Raw genomic sequence first — 25,490 nt, 5'->3', positions numbered from 1 at the left:
GGTATCTGCGCAGAAACATCGAGAACACGAGCACCAGGGAAACAGTGAGTGTGCACTTTACCTTCAGCTAATGTAGCACGGACGTGCCGGACGATGGAGTCTCCGATGATCACAACGTCGCGTTCCGTCTCGCGGATGGGAGCGAAGCAGTTCCGGGTGGAGATCTCGAAGACCGGAGGCGGCTGAGGGGAAGAGGTCGTCGCCCGGGGCCTGGCTCACGTCTTCCGCTGCGGCTGCACCCAGGGTCTGTGGTGTCCCGGCGCCGGAGTGAAGGACATCTGGGAAGATCGCATCCTGGGTGCACCGGGCCTGTGCAGAGAAACACACGGAGTAGAGGTGGTGGGAGAATTAGCAGCGCGCTGTATACTTACCTCGGACTTGTGAGCGTCAGCCTGGGATGTTTCCAGCACGGCTCTCCACTCTCTCAGCTGGGTCTGCCTCTCCACCAGGTCGCGGATCTGCTTCTCCACGGCCTCCAGCTCGAGCGGCACCGAATGCAGCTTGACCCTGTCCTCACCTGCACTCAAAGTTAGACACACATCCGCCATTAAAGCAAGTAACAGTGAGTAAAACAATGGTAATGTGTGTGAATAGAGTATTAGTAATGTAAGCGAGATTAGCGGCAACCACGCTGGCGATGCTAGCGGGCTATTTGCGAATAGCGGACTCGGGAAATCATAGGCGCTCTGATTGTTTTTGTTGTAAATATATATTCACACGTTATAGAAACGAAAATGATGGTGTATAAAATTGATTTTAAGATTAGATTTAAAAATTAGATCTCTTAGATATCAATGGGAAGAAGGTTGACCTTCCAACATGACAATGAGCTTAAAAGTTAGTTATCAAGCATCTCAGTCATGATTTAAGCGAAGTGTAGGACTAAATCTTAAGTGTCATTCTTAGAGTTGCTTCATGACACTTTGCTGTGGGATTTTAGAAGACGAAATATGCATGGACCAATAACTGAATAGATTTCCTTATTTAAGAATATTCTCAGATAAATTCACATTGAATGGTTAAATTCCTAATAGGAGTTTACATTCAACACACATTTGAAAATAAGTAATTTTCAAGAGAATACATTATGGTAAGGAAACGAATCGTCATCACAACCTTCAATTTAGGGTTGTGCCGGTAGACGATAGTATCGTGTATCGACGTTAGCCAGAGATATCGCCTGTTGCTGATTTCTTTGACGACAGCAAGACGATTATTATTATTATTATTATCTGTCAAAAATATACAGTAGGCACCTATCTTTAGTAATGCGTGAAGAGCCGCTTCAGAAACTTTCCGCGGCGCGGCTGGTGAGTAGCCGTGATCAGCTCCGGTGGCTGTGTCGGAGCCGTAACGTGCCGCAGACGTGTACAGTGTAAATAAGGTGTAAGAGATTTATTCATGATACAGTGTATGTAACTTCACTGATTAGAACGGGAGTGTTTTTAAAGAGCGTATAATAATCGTGCTAGACTGAAGTCATTTATGATGTTCTTTGGTTATGTAAATATTCTTTGTCTGTTTGAATAACTGAGGAAATGTAACTGTTTTGTTAACTGCTCGGCGTCAAACATTTCAAGAACATTCTTCCTCTCCTGAAAGATTCGCGCACATCTCTGTCTCCTCAGCCACCATCACAAGCCCCTACTGGCAACTCCTAACCACTTGAGAGACCTATCGAGCTGTCTTAAATAACTGGGAGAGTAAGAGTGATTCCTAGCTTTTAGAAATTTGATAACTTGCTTTTATACTTAAGCTTGAAAGTATGAGTAAATTTAATGAATTCTCAGCACTTAAAACTAAAATGGCACTTTGAGAAGCTTGATAAATGCGGGCCCTGGGCCTGTATGTATAAAACTACTCAGAAATGCTCTTAATAATAGTCTAAAGCTTTGACTTAAGTGTCAAAAAATTATTAGTTACAAGTAGGACTTTTCTAACAGTAGGAGACTTTTATAAAGAAGCTAAAAGCAACTTTTAGTAAAGTCTAAGACTGATTCTTAAGTGTTGACTGAGGTGACACTTAAGTGTTGCAAACTAAGGACTACAATAATGTCAACCCAAAATGGCTGCCCTCAACCTCTGAAATGGCCAATAGTGAGCCTGCTCATGTGAAGTCATAGCAGCACAACACTCATCATTTAATGTAACTACAATAAAATAATTTAATTAACTCACTGAAATATTTGAATATTGAAATTTATTTAAAAAAATCCTTTGCATTGTGCAAAATTATCACAAATTGTTACTGATACTTTGAAATTGTTTTCTATTGGTATGTCTCCTTGTTTACAGTTGGAGCACAATGTGAACAGTGGCTTGTTTTTGCAGCATGGTTTGACGGTCATTTGGAAAATCAAAGAACTGCCATATAGTAGTGGCCAAAAGTGATGCCGGCCTAGGAAATTTGACATATTCACCCTTAATTAAAAAAAAAATGTGTTAAAGATTTTGTAAGTATATTGCATAGTTGCTTAGCCCTCTGATGCATCATGGTCACTACAGTAGACATATATTTGGAAGCCATTTTGAAACATTTAAGATGTAGCATCATGTCCCAACCACCAACTGGCAAACCTCCAAAGTGTTGTGTACAATTCCATTTAATTGTTGTCTTTTTATCCTTTTTTTTTTAGATATTGCATAATACATTCAAAAAAGGGAGGCACCATGTACCTTGGGAATAAGTGTTAAATACTTTTATTCTCAGAAAAGTACAAAAAATATTTTTAAGTTAAAAATGGCATTATTGCCATTTTAAGAGCTAAAAATGGCATTATTGGTTTTTGTCTGAAAGAGAAAAAGGTCAAATCTATGAGACAAAAATGTATGCCTGAATTCAAAATAAAATAAAGTTTACTTTACTTGAAAGTATCAAAGTATCATGATGATGTGGTGTACTGTTTTCCAACGTTATTTGAAAATGTCAGGAAGTTCAAACAATAGAAACTAGATCTCAGGTATTTTGGGTGGGTATAGTGATTAGACATGAGTAAAGACCAATGTTTCACTTAGGACTGTTTTAGAGTGGGAGTGCACTTGGACTGGATTGATCACTCAGCTTGACAGCTCTTGCATTTATCAACTGGAAGATCAGCACTTATTCACCAGGATCTTATTACTACTTATTCTTTACGTCAGTGTTCTAACTATACCGTGGACTTTGGGGGAGCCCACTTATTTTTTTTTATTACGGGGGGTGGGGGGTGTTCGTGCGCTTGCGCGTGCCTCAAAAGAGGACTTACAATGACTTACAAAGATACATAACTGCTACAAGTGTATGCACTACTTGCTTTATGCAAGCACTATATAGGATAAATCACTATACAGGATTTATCCTATTATAATTTATCGACACGAATTGATATGTGAAACAACAAGTAGCCACCCACAAATAGTCTATAAACAAAGCATCAGGCTGTCTTTGAGTTCACATGAACAATGGTTAAAGTTACTCGTCAGGCTACCATAATACCATAATTCCTCCGTTCAATTAGGCCTAAGACATCGAGAGTCACGCAGACCTATAACAACCCAGCCATAACACATAATTGCGAATAACATGCCTTACCTTAACACAGAATCGACCACAGAGGCCTGGGGTCAGCTTCCTTTGCTGTTCATCCAGAAATCCAAGAAGTGGATGGGCGATGACCTGCCTTAATCCAAGATGTGATAAAAGGCATTGGGTCGAAACTCTACTCTACTCGAAACAATGGGGGTCCATTAATGTCCAGAAAAAGGAGCGATGAGAGGCTGTTTCATGCAACCTATAGCGGGTCTTGCTGTCAGTATCATTGACGGCAGAAAATCCCCTCTCACACTCAGCTAAAGTAGGAAGATATGTTCTTCTCACTGCACAAATCTTTTCCAGCTTTCTGCCTGGTGCTCTGTCTTGTAATTTCCAGTCGCGAAACTCCTCGACCACCTCTCTGGCTGGTTCTCCAAGCATTTTAACAAGTGCACGTTTGTCCAGGGGTTTTAGCATTTGTAGGAGGTCTGATTCTGGCATTCGCCTTGTGAGATTGTCGATCACAGATTGATAAAGCTGATTTCGATTAATCTTGCCTGTGCCCTCAACTAGTTGAACATCTTTAAACAGCCCCAGGGACGTGCGCTGTTCGGCCTTCAGTGTGGATTTCTCTCCACTCGATTTCATTGCTTTCAGTATATCAATAGACTGCAGAATGTGGCAACTGGCATCAACTAGAGTGATATCTTTTTGCTGAAATTTCAGTGACAGGCCCTGCAGCTCACGGAGTATGTCTTTCATGCAAGCCAAATCAAGTAAAAACCCTGAGTTTGTGAGATGTTTGTATAGCGCCAGGAATTTTTTCCTCTCTGTGTCATTGCGAGATGCATCCTCACTTGCAATTTTGAAGTGGCACGCTAAAGCAGGGTAGTTATTCTAGACCACCTTTACAGTATTAAAACTACTCACCACCCATCTGATGGTGAATATCTGTCCAATTCTCAAAATCTGCATATTTAGATCTGCAGCTGCTTCCCCAAGCAATCTCACATTCTTAGCAGACTGGTGGTACAGAGAATACAGCTTGGCAATGAAAAACTCGAAATGATTACATCCAGCAACCACTTTCAAAGAATCATGGACAGCCAATTCAAGGTGATGGGCCAAGCAATGTATGATGTTTGGAAAGTCACGTTTAAGCCTTGCAATGACTCCAGTGGTTTTGCCAGTGAGAACTGCAGCCCCATCTGTGTCAGCCTTTCCTTAGCCACCATATAGGTAGACCTGAATGATGTTGCGGTCTCCTCCATTAATTTGGAATTCACCTCAATTACTTTATTTGGCAGAATTGCCTTTTGCTTAGTCAATGCCACTTCAATGGCCCTCTTGTGTGCAATGCTGTCCCTATGTTTATATATATTTTTCGCGACTTGTTCTGAGCAGTGCTGCTTACTTCCCCATTAATCCACTCCTCAGACAAGTGCGTGCCAGGTACCTTTTCAGACAGAAGAAGTGTTTTTGCGTCCCTACAAGCGATACACCCCAAGCTTCCATCCTTAACAAAAAGCCATGTATATCGGCTCTTCCAGTCTCTCCACTGCTGGCTGTTCCAGTTTAACGGGAGAGAGGAGCAAGAGGGTTTAGGATCGTGACCGGCCTCTGACAAGCTGTTACCACCACCATCTTCAGCCAGAGAGGACTTTATTTCTTCAGCTTCTTCTTGTGTTGTCGCTCCGGCGGGAGGTGTGTTAACAGGGCTTGCAGCAGGTGAATCGGTTTTGCTATTAACGTCATCACTACACAATTTCTTAGTAAAACTAAAATTAATTAAACTGTCTTGTGTTCTTTTTGCCATGGTGGCTATATGATCCTATATGATGCTAACTGCAGAATGGATTTCAAGGACTTCAGATCAACGGCCTCCAACGTTTCTATTTTGACAATATCTCACTGACAATATTTTTTGAGACCCCCCAAAATTTCACAAATCACGCTTTCAGGGGAGCCCATGTCTTATTAAGGGGAGCCGAGCTCCCCCGTAGTTTGCACCCTGCTTTACATGTTTACACCTGCAAGTAGTTCTTATGTTAATGTGTATCAGGTCATTGTCATGTATGGAGGATGGGGGGGGGAGGGTTGGTTATTATAGTGATGAATGCAACTTTCATGTGCATCTAATGGACAGATAATCTGAGGGCAAACCTTATCATTCATCTGAACGGTGCATATGCATTTCAGAGCCTGAAAGAGCACAGATTTCTAGCGTATTTTCTTGAACTGCTCAAGTAATATCTATGGTTTAACCTATTTCAGAGGCAGCCAAATTTAGAATTTAAAATGCACTAAGTAAAGCTCTCTGAAAACTTGACGTGCTCACTGATATGAATGCATAAGAAACACAGTCACATGCACACGCTCATTTCATTTTTATATATTTTTTCTGTTGGTTATCCTTTACCTTTGTCTGTAGGTTTTACAAACATTTAACCAATGAAAATCATTAAGCTTTAAACTAAACCTATCTCAAGCTTAAATGAAGTGCTGCACACATTTTGGACCATTTCTGCTTCCTTACAGTGCAAGGATATATAAAGAAATTTTTGTCTGAATATGTACAGCATTTTCTTTACCCAATAAATACGATATATAAAGTAGGGTGACCAGACGTTTTCCGGGGACAGTCCCGGTTTTTGGTGTCCTGTCTCCAGCAATGTCCGTGTTTTACAGCACGTTCATAACAACCCGCACATACACTGTAAAAGCCCGACCAATATAGATCAATTTCTGCATTTGCAAACAGTGATGACATTTTTTGTGGGCGTAGTCTATCTGGTGGCAGAAAATGAGAGCTTTAAAGTAGCCGTCTATGGAAGCCATGGAATAAAAGTATAAAAAAAGGTAATTTTTAGTTTATTTGTCAAAGTTCTGACCTTTTTTTTCTCCCCTCACAATTCTGATAAAAAATAAATCAACATATTCTTTTTTTTCCCCCTCGGCTCAGAATCATGATACTGATTTAATATGTTTGCTTTTTGCAATAGTTTTTTAATTAATTTTTTATAGTATGATTTTTGGTGAATTGTATTAAAAAATTAGTGTAAGTTTGATCCTCAGACATCACTGTAATTATTAATTATGATATTAATATATGGAACCCACAACAATTCAAAAAACACAAAATATATTGTCCCCATTTTTTATGTCATAGATAATCACAAGTGAGATGTCAGTGATATTTTTGACCACTGAACTAGGAAATTCCCCCGGTTTTCATTTCAGAAATCTGGTCACCTTAATATAAAGGCTGGTTCTATGAATTTGAGGAGGTTAGTCTTAAATAGCTTGTGTGTAGAATTTCATCTTTAAAAACTGACATTTTGGCCAAATTACAGAAAAAAAAAATTATAATAATAACTGGGCGCCCACATAGTTCCAATAAAATTTGTAAGCTGTAAGCTGAAAACATAATGCAAACCACTTACTTCCTCAGATGCGGCCGTTCTAATTACGAACAAAACACATAGATGTGCTACTGAGTGGTTTGCAATTGTAGCTCTGTGTAGATTTGTTTTTCTGTTGGAATCTTTATCTTACTATCACTTTCTGTTGTTTAAACTGCTAAAATATAATTAATTATCACCATAGTTCTGATATTATCTCACAAACTAATTTGACTTTTTAATCTCAAGATCAAGTTCAAGTTGAGCTTTATTGTCATTCTGCTACATGTGGGGACATACAGTGGAATGAAATGCCGCACCCCGTAACCATGTTTCAGTGAAAACAAACACACACCAATCCCTTGTCTCATGCTGTGTAGACCGACTGAGTTTAATTAAGTCCAGTTTATTTTCCAGAGAGCGAACGTTTGAGAGCATGAGTGATGGAATCGCTGGTCTAGTGGGGTTAGCCCTTAGCCTAGCTCGTGTGCCTCCACGCTTGCCGCGCTTCTGTCCCCTCTCACATCGCCAGCGTCGCCGTTTTGTGCGGGTAGCGTCAGTATGCGAGGCCGCGGTCTCGGGGTTCGGCTTCAGCAGCAGACAGAGGCCTCGTAGCTTCTCAGTAGTCACCGGCAAAAGCTGTTGTTTGTACTCACTGCCGATTTCCAGAAGGCTCTGTTGATCATAGATGTGTTTCCGAGTGTTTATCTGATGATTTTGCGATAAGGTGAGACTGTTTGAAGATGAGGAAACGAGACTAACAGAGATAAAAACACAGTTTTTGGGACCCGGAGTAGCCGCTGCGTCCGACCGCGCCACCATCATGTTCTATACATTATTGCTTTTTAATGTATAGAACATTATATTTTAATGTATATAATCTAAACCGTGAGCACGTTAGCCTTTTACCTTGTCATTCGCACCTACTATTTCTTTTCTCCCTCTCACTCTGTTTTTCATGCGTTGATCAAACAGCTGTGGTAAGTCAGAATCATTCAACAATCATGGTGAGAAGATTTCAGAACTAGAGACACATCCAAACTTTCATTGAGGATAGTAAGAATGTGAGGGCCATAGATACAGCTTTGGATGTGACTAGATTAGCGAGTCCTGTACATTATTTGGTTTTGGTTGCAGAGCCCCTGCAGCAGGGAGACTGGGTGACTGTGAGGTGGCATAGTCACAGGATGTTACAATACGTTAAACAGGTTCATGAAAGTGCCCTTGTTATTGGCAATTCTATTGCACGGAACGTGAAAATAAAGACACCAGCCACCATAGTCCAATGTTTACCGGGAGCCAGAGCGGCTGAGATCTTGCCAAATTTAAAAGTGCTGCCTAATGCTAAACATAAATTCAGTAAGATTGTTATTCACATCGGGGCTAATGATGTTTGACTTAAAAATATACTTTAAAGAGGTGTGTGAACTTGCAAGTATGATGTCAGACACTGCAATATGCTCTGGTCCCCTCCCTGCTTACCGTGGTGACGAGATACATAGCAGATTGTCGTCACTCAATGGCTGGATGTCTAAGTGGTGCCCGCTGAATAACATAGGTTTCATAGACAGTTTTTGGAGCAGACCTGACCTGTTGAAAAGAGATGGTCTTGATCCCCCCAGAGGTGGTGCTGCTCTTCTCTCTAGAAATATGGTACATAGTCTTAGAGTTTGTACTTGACTAACTTGGGCCCAGCTCAGGAAGCAGACAGACTGGCTAAACTGATCTTCTGTTGGCTGCCTCATGTCACAGAAGTCAGTTAATTCTCAGCACATAGAGACTCTTTCACCTAGATATCATACTGTAGAGACTGTGTAAAACAACTTTTCCCCATCTGATTCTTTCTTTTTAGAACAGAGTGGAGCACTATCATTATAATAATAGGATGTATGTAACAAAGTTTGTAGTTCGGGAAGAAGGAGGCAGGAACTGGTTAACGTTTAAACAAAACTTTAATAATAAAATAAACACAAAATAGCGCGACAGCCCCTCACGGATGACTGGCGTGCACAAACAGAACCAAAACACAAAATAAACTCCTCCTTTAATCCTTCCGGAGCTCCTCCGTGGGACTCGAGACAATGCATTATCATTAACTCCACCGGCCTCGCTCCGTTCCCACGGCTCTTGGCCCCACCCCACTCGTCATGTACACCCATCGCCCCTCGCAGGCCGGGGGTACTCCCGAGACTGCGCTCTATCCCTCCTCCGGGGGAGCCGATCACGGCGGCTGCGGCGTACCTGGGGGTAAGGACAGACAGACGATGCAAGAGAAAAGGAGACGGAAGGATGAGGAGAGACAGAGACGAGAGAGGGAAGAGAGGGAAAAAATAATAATTCTTGTTCCGGTTCCCAGATACACTGCCGCTCGGCCCTCCACCAGCTGGGTAAACTCTTCCGCGATGCCTGGCAGTGGTGCTGGATAACCCTCGGTGGGTGGCTGGCCCGACACTCCTCCGCCGCCTGGTGGATGGTGACGGCTCCTCCGGGTTTGGGCAGCCAGCAGGAGTCCCCCATTCCCTGCTCCTCCCTATCATGGCAGATGGCAGCAGGCTCCAGCGTCTCCTCCGCTCCTTCACGGACGGCAGCCGTCTCTCCACATCCCAGGCAGCTGGCAGCGAGTTCGTCCACCCGCCCGGCAACTCACTCCAGCCCACTGCCTCGAGCGTCCATGGCGGCAGACTGATCCGCCATGCTCGATGGCACACCACATTCACCACAGTGGCGAGGGATCTTCGGCAGCATGTCCCTCCTTCCTCCCGGGTTTCGGCACAAATGTAACAAAGTTTGTAGTTCAGGAAGAAGGAGGTGGCAACCGGTGAACGTTTAAACAAAACTTTAATAATAAAATAAGCACAAAATAGCGCGACAGCCCCTCACGGACGACTGCCGCGCACAAACAGGACCAAAACACAAAATAAATTCCAGGCCTGGTCCTCTCTCGTCCTTCACTATCGTCACTCCTCCTTTTATCCTTCCGGAGCTCCTCCGTGGGACTCGAGACCAGTGAGTGGTGCAGGTGTCGCGCATTATCATTAACTCAACCGGCTCCGTTCCCACGGCACTCGGCCCCGCTCCACTCATCACAATGTATTTTTGATAAGCCGTTTTCCAGTACTGATGATGGGTGTTCCTTTTCCGACATGCGCTGTACGCAGTAGACCAATCACAACAGACTGGGTCATCGGACCAATCAGAGCAGAGTAACATTATGCAAAGGAGGGGTTTTGGAAGATGAATCTTCGAACAAACGTAAATCTAGATTAAAGACCCATCTCTTTAACTTGGCATACACATAATACATTATCGCATTTCTATAATTCAAATCCATTAAAGGATCATTAGGCTGAATTAATTAGGTCAGCTGGAACTTCACTTCATCGTAAGAAGAATGGCATCTACGCTAATATTAGTCTCTTTCATCTTATTATGATCTGACCTGTGTTGCAGCCTGGAATTAAACCAAGCCATGCTGTTTTCCTCTGGCCAGAGGAGAACTGGCCCCTCGACTGAGCCTGGTTTCTCCCAAGGTTTTTTTCTCCATTTCTGTCACCAATGGAGTTTTGGTTCCTTGCCACTGTCACCTTTGTCATGCTTAGTTGGGGACGATTGACTGATTTCACAGACACTATTGGAAGAGAGCTGAACTGGACAATGACATCACAGAATCATCAATGAACTGACTTTGGCCATGTCCACACCTACACGGGTATTTTTATAAATGGAGTTTTTCCTTCTTCCGTTTAAAAAAAAAATCTCCGTCCACATAAAAACGCAAATGCATGCTATGAAGCACTGTCAAGAGCATGCCAAACCAACAGGTGGCGATATAATCTCAACCGTAAAGCCATGATGGCCAATCAGAAGCCTGAAAAGGTTTCCAGTAGGTGGAGATAACAGCGCAGGCTCCGACGTCACAAGCCAAAAACTCCGGTTTCGCTGTCTACACGATAACACTGCAACCAGAGTTTTTGAAAATCTTCACACTGGCAGGCGTTTTCAAAGATGTTCGGTTTCAGTGACCTGGTGCTGCGTTTGCGTGTGGACGAACGGCCAAACCGCATAGAAAATGCTGCGGTTTTAAAAATAACCGCGTTCGTGTGGACAGGGCCTTTAGCTGGAAAAATGACTCTTAGTTATTGTCCTCTTGCATTATTGACAAACTATTTTCCTGTTTGACAATGTAAAGCTGCTTTGACACAATCAGTACTGTATAAAGCGCTATATAAATAAAGGGGACTTGACTTGAAAGATGTCTGACATTCACTGTTAAAAACCTTGTAACTCCTCTTGAGCTTGATTTTGGTCAAATGTTAATAATATACCGTATTGGCCCGAATATAAGATGACCCTGATTATAAGACAACCACCCTTTTTCCAGATGTACCTTTTGGAAAAATGCTTTTTAAAAACCTAATCTTATTTTTTCTCAGTAAAACACATTTTGTCTTCAAATATTTTCATATTGCATATTTTTCCTATTTTAATTTTTAATAAAAAAAAACAGGTAGCCCATCTGAATTAGGACATTTAGGCTATCCATCTAATAGTAGCCTAACAAAATCTTATTAACAGTAGAAGTTAAATCTTACTGTAGTCTTCAAATCTGGGTACTGTCTTACGTTTTAAAATCACAAAGGGAGTTTGGTCCCATCAGGCTAACGTGACAGTCACGACTCATGCAGCTGTAAGGTTTTCTTATTCTTTAGCTTTTACTCGCGATCTTTACAACACGCATTACATTACGTATTTCATGGCACACTCGTTTTATGCGTATTTGGCGCCACCTATTGTTGACATGTCAAAGTCTAGGCTCTAGACCCTGAATATAAGATGACCACGTTTTTTCAGATGTATTTCCAAGAAAAAAACATCGTCTTATATTTGGGTCAATACGGTAATGACATATGCAAGTGTCTGACCATATGTAAAGCCACAATATCAACTTTGACAACACAGTGTTTAATTATTTTAAAAAATATAATAATAATAATAATACCTTGGGGGTTTTTTTCATTTGCTGAAAAGTAGTGGTTTTGGACACAAGGTTTCTGCCCAAGAGTGACTGTAAGTTCTATAATACACTTTTTTTTAACAAGCAGAATAATACAGCACCGTGATACACATAGTCTCACAATTAGCTTTGACTTTTAGCTATTATAGTTTTTCGTAGGACAAAAAACATGGACTAAAAGCTATTAGTTTAAAAGTATATAAAACTATATAATATTTAAAATATATAATATAGTTAAACTATATTATATAGTTTTAATAGTTTGATTTAAAACTCTTGGCTTTACTTCATCAAGTTATCTGTCTATGTATTTTGCCACAAGGCCTTGTAGAGGCACGAGGCCTGTGACAGCTTTGAATGTAGCCATTAAGTATTAACCTGCTATCCTACTCATTTAGGCATTTTCATTGTGGCTATGCTGTGGATTAATCTAGAATGATTAAACCTAGCTGATTTAACATAGAACGGAGAGTCTTTTGGTAAAATATGAGGAATGAAGCACAAATGGTGTCCATGTTGACCTCTGACCACTACCTAGAATACCCTAGCTACCTCCTAGCAATGCCTTAGTGACTATCCAAAACACCCTAGAAACCACATAACTGCAACATGCTAAAAGGACACTCATAACACCCTAAAAAATTGCATGGCAGTTGCCACCACCGACAGCACCCTAACATAGAGGTGCAAATGTTGGATGGAAAAGCATCACTCTAAACTCTACCACCACACACCCTTCAAAACATTCTATTATCTCTCCTGAATCTAACAGTTTGAATATACTGACTGTAATTTGTAGTTTGACCCAGTCTATTTGTACAGTTTCTTTTATCAAGTCCCATTGTGATTCTGAATCAGCAAGGTCCCGTTGAAATGGTGAGCCAGCAGAAATGCAGATGTTGACTTATGTTTAGACACCATATAAGTGCATTTTGTTCAGTTGAGGTTAATTATGTGTCCAGCTCTAAGCATCCTGCTCCCATTTTTTATAGTCTTTCAATGACTGATGAAAAGAGGAACACAGTATTCATCCTGCTTAATTAATTACCTCTTTGTTTTGATATTCTTCATCCAGCAACTGAGTGTGCTGTTGTTATTGAAATAAATGATAATGCAACACCGTCAGCATGTTTCCTCCAGTGTTGGACACAGTACTTGTGTTTTGGCTGTGTGTGTCTATGTAGAAGGAGCAGACGTGCTGCAAGCTGCTTTAATCCAAGTTGAGCAAACTTCAGAAGAGTTCAGAAATGATGTCATACCAGCTGCATACATATGGACCAAAAGCACAGACAACAAAGAAACTGCAGAGAAGCATGTACAGTCACCCTTGTCAGATGTGATGTGATGTCATATCAGAACTTCTGTCCTGCTGTACTTTTTTGCACAGCTTTTATCTGGTGTCTAAAGGATTGCATATTCTGATAGATTAGTCTCTTTGAGCAGTGTGCTTGTAGTATTTTTAAAACTGACTAGACCAGTGTGCAATTAAGCAGTTTGACATGAACAAGAGTGCTGATATAATTAATATCAGAGTGATTTGGCCAAATGCACTTCAGTATACATAATTTCTTTAAACAATTTAATACTGAGCAGTGGTGTACAGTAACAAGAAAGTATTTTATTCTATCACTAACCCTAAGTACACTTAGTATTTTCATTTTTGGAATACCTTTACTTCACTACATTATAAATAATAATTTCTGACTTCTTACTATGCTACATTTCAGAAAAAAAGACAACACACAAAAAAAAACATGCCATACCTAACTGTTTTGATGTGAAGGAAGTCAGTACCCCCCCCCCACCCCCTTTTTATAAATAACTGAATGGTTCAATTGTGAATTTGACATTGGATAGGAGCTCTAATTCAGAGTGTAACACATTAACATATTTAATTCAGTGGCTAAGTCTGGTGGTGGAAGTTATAGACTGGAACTAACAATTGAATAAAATACAGTAAATAGCATTTAATTATTCAGCAATTATTTATTCACAGAAATAGTTTCCAGTTGTTTTTCAGGTCACTGAAAATAATCTGCAGATTTGAAAAGAGCCACAGAGATACAGTAGATATTAAGCATTTTTGTATTATTTAATTTTTTGGCATGAAAGGTTCCTTACCACTCAAATTCTGATTAGTGCAAATCTATCAGTGTACTGTACTGCATGAAAGACTGAGTGATGTTTCCGGATATTCCTCACACTCCAGTCAATGAAGAAAGTTTCTCCTGTATGTCATTTTCAGTCTTCAATTCCTCCCAGCCCGTAACTATGGAAACTGTGAGTTGAGGCGAGTTGAAGACTAAAAATGCTGTACAGATACAAGTAACATTTCTTGGCCAGCAACATCCATCAGAGAATGCGGGAGCAGAATATCTCTGGTGAGTCCGGCTCTGTGTTTCCTCCCATAGTGTTTGATGATTGTGACGTGAATATCTGTTATATCAAACTTGTTCCACTGAATGTATGGAAATGACTTAAGCTATGGCTTTTCAAATAGTTTTCACTGTTTCACATAGTTTATAACTGTTGAATTACAGTAATCTTTAGCATCAGACTAGTGAAGACCATGAATGTTAATAATGAAATATACAATATGCATATTACAAATGGTAATGTCTGATGCAGCCAAACTTTGCTTCTGACAAACCATTTACATTACGTTTATGAGCCATTTATGACACTTGGAAGTGATGAGCCATCAATATTTAATATCACTTTAGCGCAGTTGGGAAATAGTTATCAACTGAAATTTTATTAGACCAAATTAAGCAGTTGATAGCTACTGTTTGGTGTTTTATGTTCTCTTCTGTGTAAATTATGATTTGGCTTTGGCAAATTTGTACAGCTCATTCCCAATAACACATAATTTTGTTATTATTATTATTATTATTATTATTATTATTAATTTATGGCTGCTTTTAATGGAAATAGTCATACAAACACAGAAAACACTTCAAGTCACCATGAAATCGAAACGAAAAAAATCAAATAAATACATTTAAAAAAAATTATTTATCTATGCACATTATTTATTGATTCATTCATTCACTCATTCATGCATGCATGCATGCATGCATGCATGCCCTTGAAATCTTTAATCAAAATAATTCTTCAATCTTCAATACTTCCCCTCACTCTTACAATGTCATCTCTTCTCTGATTATGTGTGCACCAGCAACCTGTCACTCATATGATATTACAGCAGTTAGCAAATAACAATGATCCAACGAATCAATCAGTTCTTGGAGACAATCAAATCCCGCCCCTACATTTTTCTTGTTCGAGAAACCGTTTCACTCGGATATACATCAAAGTATGGAAAATACAAGATGATTGCAATTTGCTTTCCGCCAACTTTAATTTTCTGTATGGAAACATATTTCTGCCACAAAGTAAAAAATTAAAAAAAATTGAGAGATGAATTATAATGTAAGAAATACATTTACATTACCATATATAAAGACACACTTACAAGAAACAAAAGTCACAATTACCTCTTTCACTTTCTAGAAGAAACAGGCTTCTATACTTTTGTTCCACAGCAGGAACATTGTCAGCGTGAAAGGACATTGCAGGCCTGCTATTGCTTATGCATGTGGTGTGAAAAAGTCCTCTGGCTTTTCTGACCAGAGCAAGATAAATGTGAACGTCTATGACCAAATCAGAAGGGTTATGAATCAATGATTTTCAGGGATGTTGTTTCCACACCAAACAAGCTGTCAATTTTCTCATAGAGAGAAAACAACAGAGGTTGATCATTCAATTATAACAAGCTCAGAAAGGTGATATCAGCTTTCTGAATTTTTGTGTTGGGGATTTTTTTCTCACTTTAAGACTTTTAAACTGTTTTACCTTTGTACATAAAATGAAGTGCATGCCATGCTCTTCTTACTAAAGAAGTGCAATTCTAGATGGTTATAACTTCCCATACCCCTGTCTGGTTGTGCATGATTCTTCTTTACTATGTACAGTGAATGATCATTGTGTGTAAACATTGCACCTTTCCATTTCTTGAGGAAATGTAGTTGACTATAAGTATACTTAGCAGAATGCGTATACTAAGTACACTACGTTTTCTTAAGGGAAGTTACGTCACAAACCTGGCTGTGTCTTTCATTTGAAAGAGCACAATGATAGTCTAATAATAGAAGATTGTAATGTGGCAGGTGCAGGGTCTTTACATGTAAAGCCCTAATCTTTTAAATTATAATTTTTCATTCTTGTCTGAAGAAGAACTTTATTGAGAGCACTTAAAGCTTTGTTTTTCCTTTTTGTACCATACTTTCAATTTTCAGACTTTCAAACTTTGGTCCTTTCATTGTGTGCAAAGTTGATAAATGAATCGTCTTTGTTAGCCTATATTGTTTATTTTTAATAAAATTTTCAGATGTATGTTTGATTTCTCCAGTCTTCAAGTTTTGCCCCATTCATTTTTCCTTCTATCCTGACAAGTGTTCCAGTCCCTGCTGCAGAGAAACACCCCCATAAATATTACTGTAGGAATGCTGTTATTTGGATGGTGAGCTGTATTGGAATTCCGCCAGAAATATAGTTTGGCGTTGAGGCTAAATAATTCAATTTTAGTTTCATCTGCCTCAGAATCTTAAAGGTGCATTTTGACAAAGCTCAGTCGTGACTACATGTGGCCTTTGAGGAGTGGCTTTTTTCTTCCAACCCTCCCATACAAGCCACATTTGTGGAGAATTTGTGATATTGTTGCCACATGCATACAATGACACCTCTTTAGTCCTATTAGGATGGTAATAGTTTCTCATGTGAACATCTGTAAAAATACATTTACATGGCACCTCAGTGATAAAACTCATGGATTCGGTTGGTTATTTATTCACAGTGGAGAAGGGAGTTCTGCGATCCTACAAACCCGGGAATGCACTGCTCACGTGGTCTGTCACATAATTGTCTGCTGTAAATAAAATGTCATATGCTTGGAATAATGAGAATTAATTCATATTTAATAATATCCTATTATTTATAATATCCGTTTATTATTTTATTATTTAAATATCGGATTTAAAAATCTGAAAAAAAGACGTGCTATAGTTGAAATGGTTTTCTGTCTTGCGTTTTATCTCAAAATAATGGATGTCATTAAAACAATGTGGAGATTCGCAGAAATTACTTAATGTAACCTCTTATTTACATAAGGTAAACATATAGCTGCTTGGTTTATATTTTTATGTGTATAATTGTATATAATACCTATTTTCAAATTGTATTGCATACCTGTTGCTGCCATAATAATGACCCATTTCAAATGTTTATGTGCTTTTTCTTCTCTTTCTTCTTTTTGTTTCTATAACAGCTCCCACTCGCTGTGGTGGAGCAGTTATGAAATAGTGTTCTTGTATACTTTACAGCATTTCAGTAATAAATATTACAGCAAAGTGCAACAATTACCGTACGGTGTTCCGCAGTGGTCAAAAAGTATTTAAACTGTGAATTTTGAATCAATTTCTTCTCGTAAACTCAGAAATGTGGATTCGGACAGCAATTAAATTACCACACAACCTTGATGTTTGTCAAAAACAGTAGGTAATTTGGCCAGGGTTTTTTCGCGGGTGGTGGGAGAAAAACACCAACATTCTGGATTCGGGCGGCAATAAAATCACAGACTAACCCCTGTAAATGTTGAAAATAGCTTAGGCCCCCATGAGAAACAATTACAGTTCGAATGGGGCTTTTGTCATAAATTCCTGCAACTGCTTCAGAGTCCAGTTTCCTCCTGCCTCTTTCATCCAGTTTGGAGTGATGTCTTGATCCAGGGAGGGTGTTGTACCAAATACATTTCACTTCTTAATAATAGACTTCACTGTGCTTCTAGGCATTTTTAAAGCCTTATAATTTTTTTTTGCATCCATCTCCTGACTTGTGCCTTTCCACAACTTCATCCCAGAGATGTTTTGACAAGGTGCCTTGCCACTCATAGTTGATTGTTTGCTTCAGTTGCACTACCAAGGACTGAAATGCTCCAGGAAAGCTCTTTTCATGCTGAGCTAATCAAAATGACCACAGTTGATCACAGTTGAAAGTCAAATGGCTTTGTGTGCCATTGAGAAAGTGATTGGCTGCACCTGATTGAGTTTACAAGTTAGTTTTAGGAGGGGGGGTGATCCTTTTTCCAACTCAGTGATTTTTTTTTTTTTATGTTTTACATAATGACATGTTGGTGTCATATTTTTCATTTTGGTGTTATAAGTTGCACTGAGTAAATACAGCTGGATAAAAAAAAAGAAAAGTGTCCGTCTTCATTTCAGGCTGCAAAGCAACAAAAGTTGATTATTTTAAAGGGCGGTGATTCTTTTACCCACTGAACATTTAAACAGACCCATTAATTGATACAGCACCATTAAATGAGAAGTTGTGCATTATTATGCCTGATTATTACGATGTCATTTCACTGCTTATTTGCGTCATTTACCTTTGTTACCATTACCTTTTCTCCCTCTACCTCTCTTTGCTCCACTCTATATGGAATGAACACATTCACTTCAGATAACTCTCAGATATTAAATTACAGCCATGGAAATTAAGACGTGTGTACATGGTAGATGACGTGTGTACATTATCAGCAATTATTCAATTTCAAATTGCATAATTGTTCTGTTTAGAGGTAAAAGTAAAATGTCATTAACTGAGGATTTGATATCATTTAGAAATAGTACTTATGATGAATGTGAAAAGGATAGCAGTCTCTTTGCAAATGGCAGGACTGATAATGGGGATGTTTGGATAAGAGAAGGGCCTTTTTCTAATCAGAATTCCTAAAATGAGCTGTAATTGTTGTCTAAGCCCAGCCATGGCTGATTGGCTTATTCTTATTTGCTAGCAGGGGCAGATTGATTCATTAGTGCCATGCAGCACTTAAGAAGTGCAGTTACTGAAATTAATGTGGATGTTTTCATTTGCAAGGTCGCATGAAATAAAAGCATTGAGATAAACTAATAAACCACAAACATACTGTAGTGTTTAATACAATTTTTCAAACTTGATGCTTATGCTCTCTGAAGTAATGAGTTATTATAAAGCACAAATGAAGAAGGTTTGTTTTAAATATAAATAATCAAATCAACAACACTTTAGAGGCTTAGAATTTTAAGAGCTTAATTACTAATGTATATACAGCACTTTTTATCTCCAGTTTGACACATTTGACGTGCAGTCAAATGAGACAATCGCAACTTAGAATGAATGTCAACAAGTAAATTAAAGCGCAAAGAACCAGATGCATGGTTCCTGCAAACTTATATGTACATGTGTTGAATATATTTCAGCATTTTTTGATAATGCCCTTTACTTGTTTGTCTGGGTTTATCTGTGTTAGTTCTACAGGTGTTTCAGAGCTCTTTTCAACTGTGACAAACCCCAGAGAGGTTCCAGTCTGAAAAGTTCTTCAAAGGTAACTAAACCTGTTCGGCCTGGACGGGGCACAGACAACTTTACTTTTGTGGTTGCTTCAGTGGGACCCACAGCGGTGCTCAAACAGGCAAACCCAGCGGAGGATGGCCCTATGTCAAAAGATAATGCCAAACCTGCAGTGGTCTCCCTTGTGGCCCATTATAACGGATGAGAGTTATTCTGCTTCAGAAATGGTGACCCTTGAAGAAACTTTTCACACAAAATGAGGGAAATGCAGTGTGAGATTTGAAGGATTTTACAGGCAAATTGCGTATAAGTACTATAACAAATGGGAAAATTAAAGAATCCTGAGGGAGACTGATTTTGTGGAGTTTCTTTTTGTGCTCTTTATTTGTCTTCTATCCAAAAACAGAGTGTTATATTCTTGCAGTAATGTGTAGCTAGCAGTTCTTAATTTTCTTTGAAATGTTCTCAGATTTTGCAGGTGTTGAGATGACTATTTTTTAAAGATGTGTCCAAAAAGTCTGCTGAGAAAAAAAGACTATTCTTAGAAGAGTAAACCACAGCTCTCAAGCGTGTCTTCGAAAAACACTCTTTTTTGTAATAGTCCTGAAGAGAAAGCAACATTTGTATTAATGTACAGCTTGGTCATTTTTGAATGCTATTAAAACAAAAAGGTTTTTCTACATCTATTCTTTTATTTTTCCGTAAGGGAAGTTGGGTATGACTTTTTTCAATGGCTTTTAAATCTTGTAAGCACTGTGGCTTGTTAATGTAAGTTACAGTTTCAAAGTTACGTTTTTTTTATGATCAAGCCTAATTATAATTATGTATAAGTCTAAAAATATTTGGACACCTGAAGATATTATCACAAGTATTTCCTAATTCATGCTCCCATTTATTTTGTATTACATTAAACGTCATTGTAGCATGTTCATTTACTAATGCAGAAATACTGTAGTCGCATTTTTTTGCATTTGCAAATTTTATGTTTGATTCAATAATGCATAGTAATAAATATCAGAATAATGCAAAAAGAGAACTCCACAGTTACACCAGTAAATTTGCCTTGCTACTGGCAGTATATCAATATAAAGGACTACAGGCAGGTAAAGAAATATAGAAGATGCAAATAAAGTGCAAATTCTGGAAATCATCAACTGCAGCTTCAGACTGTTAAATACTTTTCATTAAAATTCTACCATACTTGTGCAATTAATACTAATAAGAGGAATAAGAACAATAACAACAACAATAATAATTATAATGCTGTGAAAGAAACTAATTTAGTAAAACAAATGTTCACATCATTCAATTATACATTTCAATACATCACTTGTCCGCAATGTTGTATAGACAATGAAAACTTACTCCTATGACCTTTGTGTTTACAGTGAATCATTTGATTGTTTAGTTGTTTTAAAATGTATTATTTTACAATATTTGTCCTTGTAAAGTGTGAAAATATAGTTTGATCAATAAAGGTCTTTTGAAAGCAGTGTGGCACATTTCACATAAAGTATGATAAATTTGTATTTGTTGGCCTTCCACAACACAACCTTTGGCTTCAGTCAACAGTCAAAATTCTAGTGAGTTTCATTCATCCCTTAAATGTGAAGAAGATGATTGTGTGATTTGACAGAATGGCAGTGTTTGTCAGTCAGGCAAAAGTTGAGGCAGACTTTCTACAGAATATTAGTGTAACAACGTTCGTAGTCATGGGAAGGAGGCGGGAACCGGTGAACATTTAAAGAGAACTTTAATAAAATAAACAAACACAAAATGAAAGTAAAGCAGCAGTCCCTCGCAAACGACTGCCGCACACAAAACACAAAATAAAATCCAGGCCTGGTATTCTCTCCCCCAACACTGTCATAACTCCTACTTTTATCCTTCCGGAGCTCCTCCGTGGGACTCGAGACCGGTGAGTGGTGCAGGTGGCGCTCATCATCATCAATTACTCCACCAGCCTCGCTCCGTTCCCACGGCTCTCGGCCCCGCCCCCACTCGTCAAAATTAGGTTTATATAGACCTTATATAGTCGTAACGCCTCCTCTTATCCTTCCGGAGCTCCTCCGTGGGACTCGAGACCGGTGAGATGTGCAGGTGTCGTTTATCATCATCAATTACTCCACCGGCCTCGCTCTGTTCCCACGGCACTCGGCCCCGCCCCCACTCGTCACATACCCCCTCGGGGTACTCCCGAGACTGCGCTCTACTCCCCCCCCTCCCCCCTCCGGGGGAGCTGATCACAGCAGCCGTGGCATACCTGGGGATAAGGATAGACAGACGAGGCAAGAGAAACGGAGATGGAAGGATGAGGAGAGACAGATATGAGAGAGGAAAACAAAAAAAATTCGGTCCGTTTCCCAGACACACTGCAGCTTGGTCCTCAAACGGCTGAGAGGCTCTCACTCGCGGTGCCATGCGATGGTACTGGACATCGTTGGTGGATGGCCCACCGCTCCCCCGCCTCCTGGCGGATGGCGATGGCTCCTCCTGTTGAGGGCAGCCGGCAGCGAGTCCCCCGCTTGGTCCTCAACCAGCTGAGAGGCTCTCGCTCGTGGTGCCATGCGATGGTACTGGACATCTTTGGTGGACAGCCCGACACTCCTCCACCTCCTGGCGGACGGCGATGGCTCCTCCTGTTGAGGGCAGTTGGCAGCGAGTCCCCCGTTCCATGCTCCTTCCCAATCATGGAGGACAGCAGCAGGCTCCGGCCTCCTGGCGAATGGCGCCGACTCCTCCGCTCCCTCTCGGACGGCAGCCACCCCTCCTCGACCCAGGAGCGCGGCCGCGAGCTTTCAGTCCCATCTCATCTTCTGTAGTTCCAGCACCACCGCCTCGGGCAGCCACCGGCGGTCTCTCCGCTTGTTCCTGCTGCCCGATCTCAGCACCGTGATCCCCCTCAGCAGTGAGGGCTCTCTGACAGTGTGTCCCTCCTTCCTCCTGGGTTTCGGCACCAATGTAACAAAGTTCGTAGTCACGGGAAGAAGGAGGCGGGAACCGGTGAACATTTAAAGAGAACTTTAATAAAATAAACAAACACAAAATGAAAGTAAAGTGGCAGCCCCTCACGGACGACTGCCGCACACAAAACACAAAATAAAATCCATGCCTGGTCCTCTCTCCCCCAACAGTGTCATAACTCCTACTTTTATCCTTCCGGAGCTCCTCCGTGGGACTCGAGACCGGTGAGTGGTGCAGGTGGCGCTCATCATCATCAATTACTCCACCAGCCTCGCTCCGTTCCCACGGCTCTCGGCCCCGCCCCCACTTGTCAAAATTAGGTTTATATAGACCTTAGAAATAAACTTTCTAATAAACTCAAAATTAAACTTAATTTTGCAGTTAACTTCAAACTGCTCAAAAACAGAAGACAATTCAACTCTGGTAAATTTGGCATTTTATAAAATATACTCTAAACAAGTAAATAAACAGTCAGCAGGCAAATTGGGTATTTATGGTTACCCAAATGATGTCATCTCTCTAGAAGCCTTATTTTTCTCCAAGTTCAGATCCTGATATTCATGATGGGTCCCAGTTAATCACTTTTAAGCATTTCGTCAAATGTCTTTTTAAGAAGGACAAGACACTGTTGATGTCAGACAGAATTAGTTGCAGAGAGTCTATCTCAGCATCTTGAAGCAGAAAATTGGTTACACAAGACAAATACCATCAAAGCTGTTTGGAATCCATGTGCCCAGACCAGCACTGGTGAAGTCACGGACACACTATCCCTAGGACATATTTAAGAAGCACTTACAAGTCTAGACTAATCAACTCCCAATTCATTACAGCCATTCCCGGTCTGTCCCTTATAATGGGGGATTGAACTAATTAACATTCAGTAAAATGATAAGAGGAGAATGCTACTTTTTCTTTCTGGGAAGCGGCTGGAAACGAGTCATAAGTATATTTTATACAGGTTGCATTCACTGCCAGCAATGATGAAGTACAGTCTGTCCCAGTGATAAATGGACTCAGTGATAAAAAGCCACAATGAAACACATGGAAGAACACATGAGCCATAACTGATTTTTCCTCCCTCAATCCCTTCTGCGAATGTCCTAATAAACTGAGCACTCAAACTGAGAAAGGTAAACCAGTAAAACATATAAAAATCAATTGATTTTACATTCTTCTCAGATACACTCCACAAATAAGTAAAGTGAGATGGAAGTGAAGTATTCATCTACAATTATATGCATAAATATCTTAATTAAATTGCACAAAAGCCATATCTGACATAATTTCTGGAGGCATGTCAAACCACATTTAGACTGCAGTGGTGGGAAGCACTATTGCTAAACAACAAAACCCTCTGTTGTTGCATATCATAAAAGTTGAATTCCTTTACAGCAACTCTGGACAGCAGTGGGAAGAGGTTAAAAGTGTGAAATGTAAAATTGTACATTTCATTAAAGTTAATTGATTACATTTACAATGAAATGTTGTTACATGTAAAAGTAATGTGTGGAAAATTGTGTTGGGGTTTGAGTACCAAGAAATTTTGGAGCACTTCATGCTTCCTTCTGCTGACCAGCTTTTTGAAGATGTTGATTTCATTTTCCAGCAGGATTTGGCACCTGCCCACACTGCCAAAAGTTGGTTAAATGACCATGGTGTTGGTGTGCTTGACTGGCCAGCAAACTCACCAGACCTGAACCCCATAGAGAATGGGCCCCTACCAAGTATTGATTACATGTACAGTAAATGAACATACTTTCCAGAAGGCCAACAATTCACTAAAACATTTTTTTATTGGTCTTATGAAGTATTCTAATTTGTTGAGATGGTGAATTGGTGGGTTTTTGTTAAATGTGTGCCAAAATCATCATAATTAATAGAACCAAAGACTTAAAATACTTCAGTCTGTGCGCATTAAGTTTATTTAATACACAAGTTTCACAAATTGAGTTGAATTACTGAAATAAATGAACTTTTCCATGACATTCTAATTTATTGAGATGCACCTGTATATGAGGAAGCAAGTCAAGTATTTGGAATTGATATTCCTTTTTTAATCTGTAGCTGTGACTGTGTACTGTGAGGGGCTAAAACACTTGGAACATAATTTAAAACAACACCAATTACACACTATAAAAGACTGTCCCACATTATAGGTGTCCTATATCAGATGAGGCTTCGGTGACTGTTGGACTCACAAAATAAGAAGGTGGTAATTCAAGACAGAATTTCTCCAATGGAAACATTTTAGAATGTACATACAGTACAGGTTAGGGAGCATGCATCAGTTATGTTTTATATAATTAATTTTGTAAAATGAAGTTTCCTCAATATAGATAATTTCAAGCACAAATCAAGCACAATATTGCCATTTATATCTACAAGATATCTACAGTTCTGCTTTACATATTTCCCAGATATCATGTAGAAACTGGTAGCCTGCATGTAGTCTCTGAGTCGCCCGCCAAGCACGTTCTATAAATAGCCTAAATTAGCGTCGGACGTATCATATTGAGATTATGATAAAATGTATGTAAATAATGATAAGCTCTGGACATTTTTACTCAGTATGGATTAATCTAACATCCTATCACACAACAGAAATAAATGTTACAGCAACCAGTTAGTGCATGTCGCTAATAAGTCTTTAGGTTCTGTGTGTCTGTGAATGCGTGGAGTAGTTTCATCTGATACACAAACTTAAACGCACGTGACTCGCGGTGTTTTCAGCGTCTGCGTCTCAATATATGAGGACATGAACACATGCACTTCATCTTCAGAGCTGCTCTGAGAGTCACTTCACCAGCTTTATGCAGTTTCATTTGAGAAAAAATACCGTCAAATACACGCTAAAACTAAAACTGAAAGACCTTCATGACAAACCTTCAAAATAAAAGTCTGGTTTAACTTGAAATTATATGACTGAATATATTACTACTGTATACTACAATGCAATTCTCAAAGTAATAATAATATTATTATTTTTTAAGGAATATCATACAACCAACCATTTTGTATTATTATTAATTTATACAGTTCTGTTGTGCAGCATCATGTCTGATAAAATAAAAAAATAAAAATAAAAATGCAATGTTTTGGTGTTAATTGATTTTCATTTGATTACATTTTAAAAGATTGATTAAATTGTTAAAGTTTTATTAATTCATTTCACTAGACACCATTTTTTATGATAAATTTGTACTGAATCATAAAA

General features: G+C 39.4%; 1 protein-coding gene across 1 annotated transcript in view; it reads left to right on the top strand.

The window, feature by feature from the left end:
* The window catches only part of LOC107550426 (blue-sensitive opsin-like), a 107,273-nt gene extending 87,756 nt beyond the window's left edge, over positions 1 to 19,517 (top strand). Inside the window, exon 5 of the mRNA XM_016231696.1 lies at positions 19,272 to 19,517. Within this exon, the coding sequence (XP_016087182.1) occupies positions 19,272 to 19,517 (246 nt within the window). The remainder of the gene's footprint in view (positions 1 to 19,271) is intronic.
* Positions 19,518 to 25,490: the final 5,973 nt, after the last annotated feature.

The sequence above is a fragment of the Sinocyclocheilus grahami genome, unplaced genomic scaffold (assembly GCF_001515645.1).
Source record: "Sinocyclocheilus grahami isolate Dianchi unplaced genomic scaffold, SAMN03320097.WGS_v1.1 scaffold398.1, whole genome shotgun sequence".
NCBI lineage: Eukaryota > Metazoa > Chordata > Actinopteri > Cypriniformes > Cyprinidae > Sinocyclocheilus > Sinocyclocheilus grahami.
This window is presented reverse-complemented; position numbering and strand designations above follow the sequence as displayed.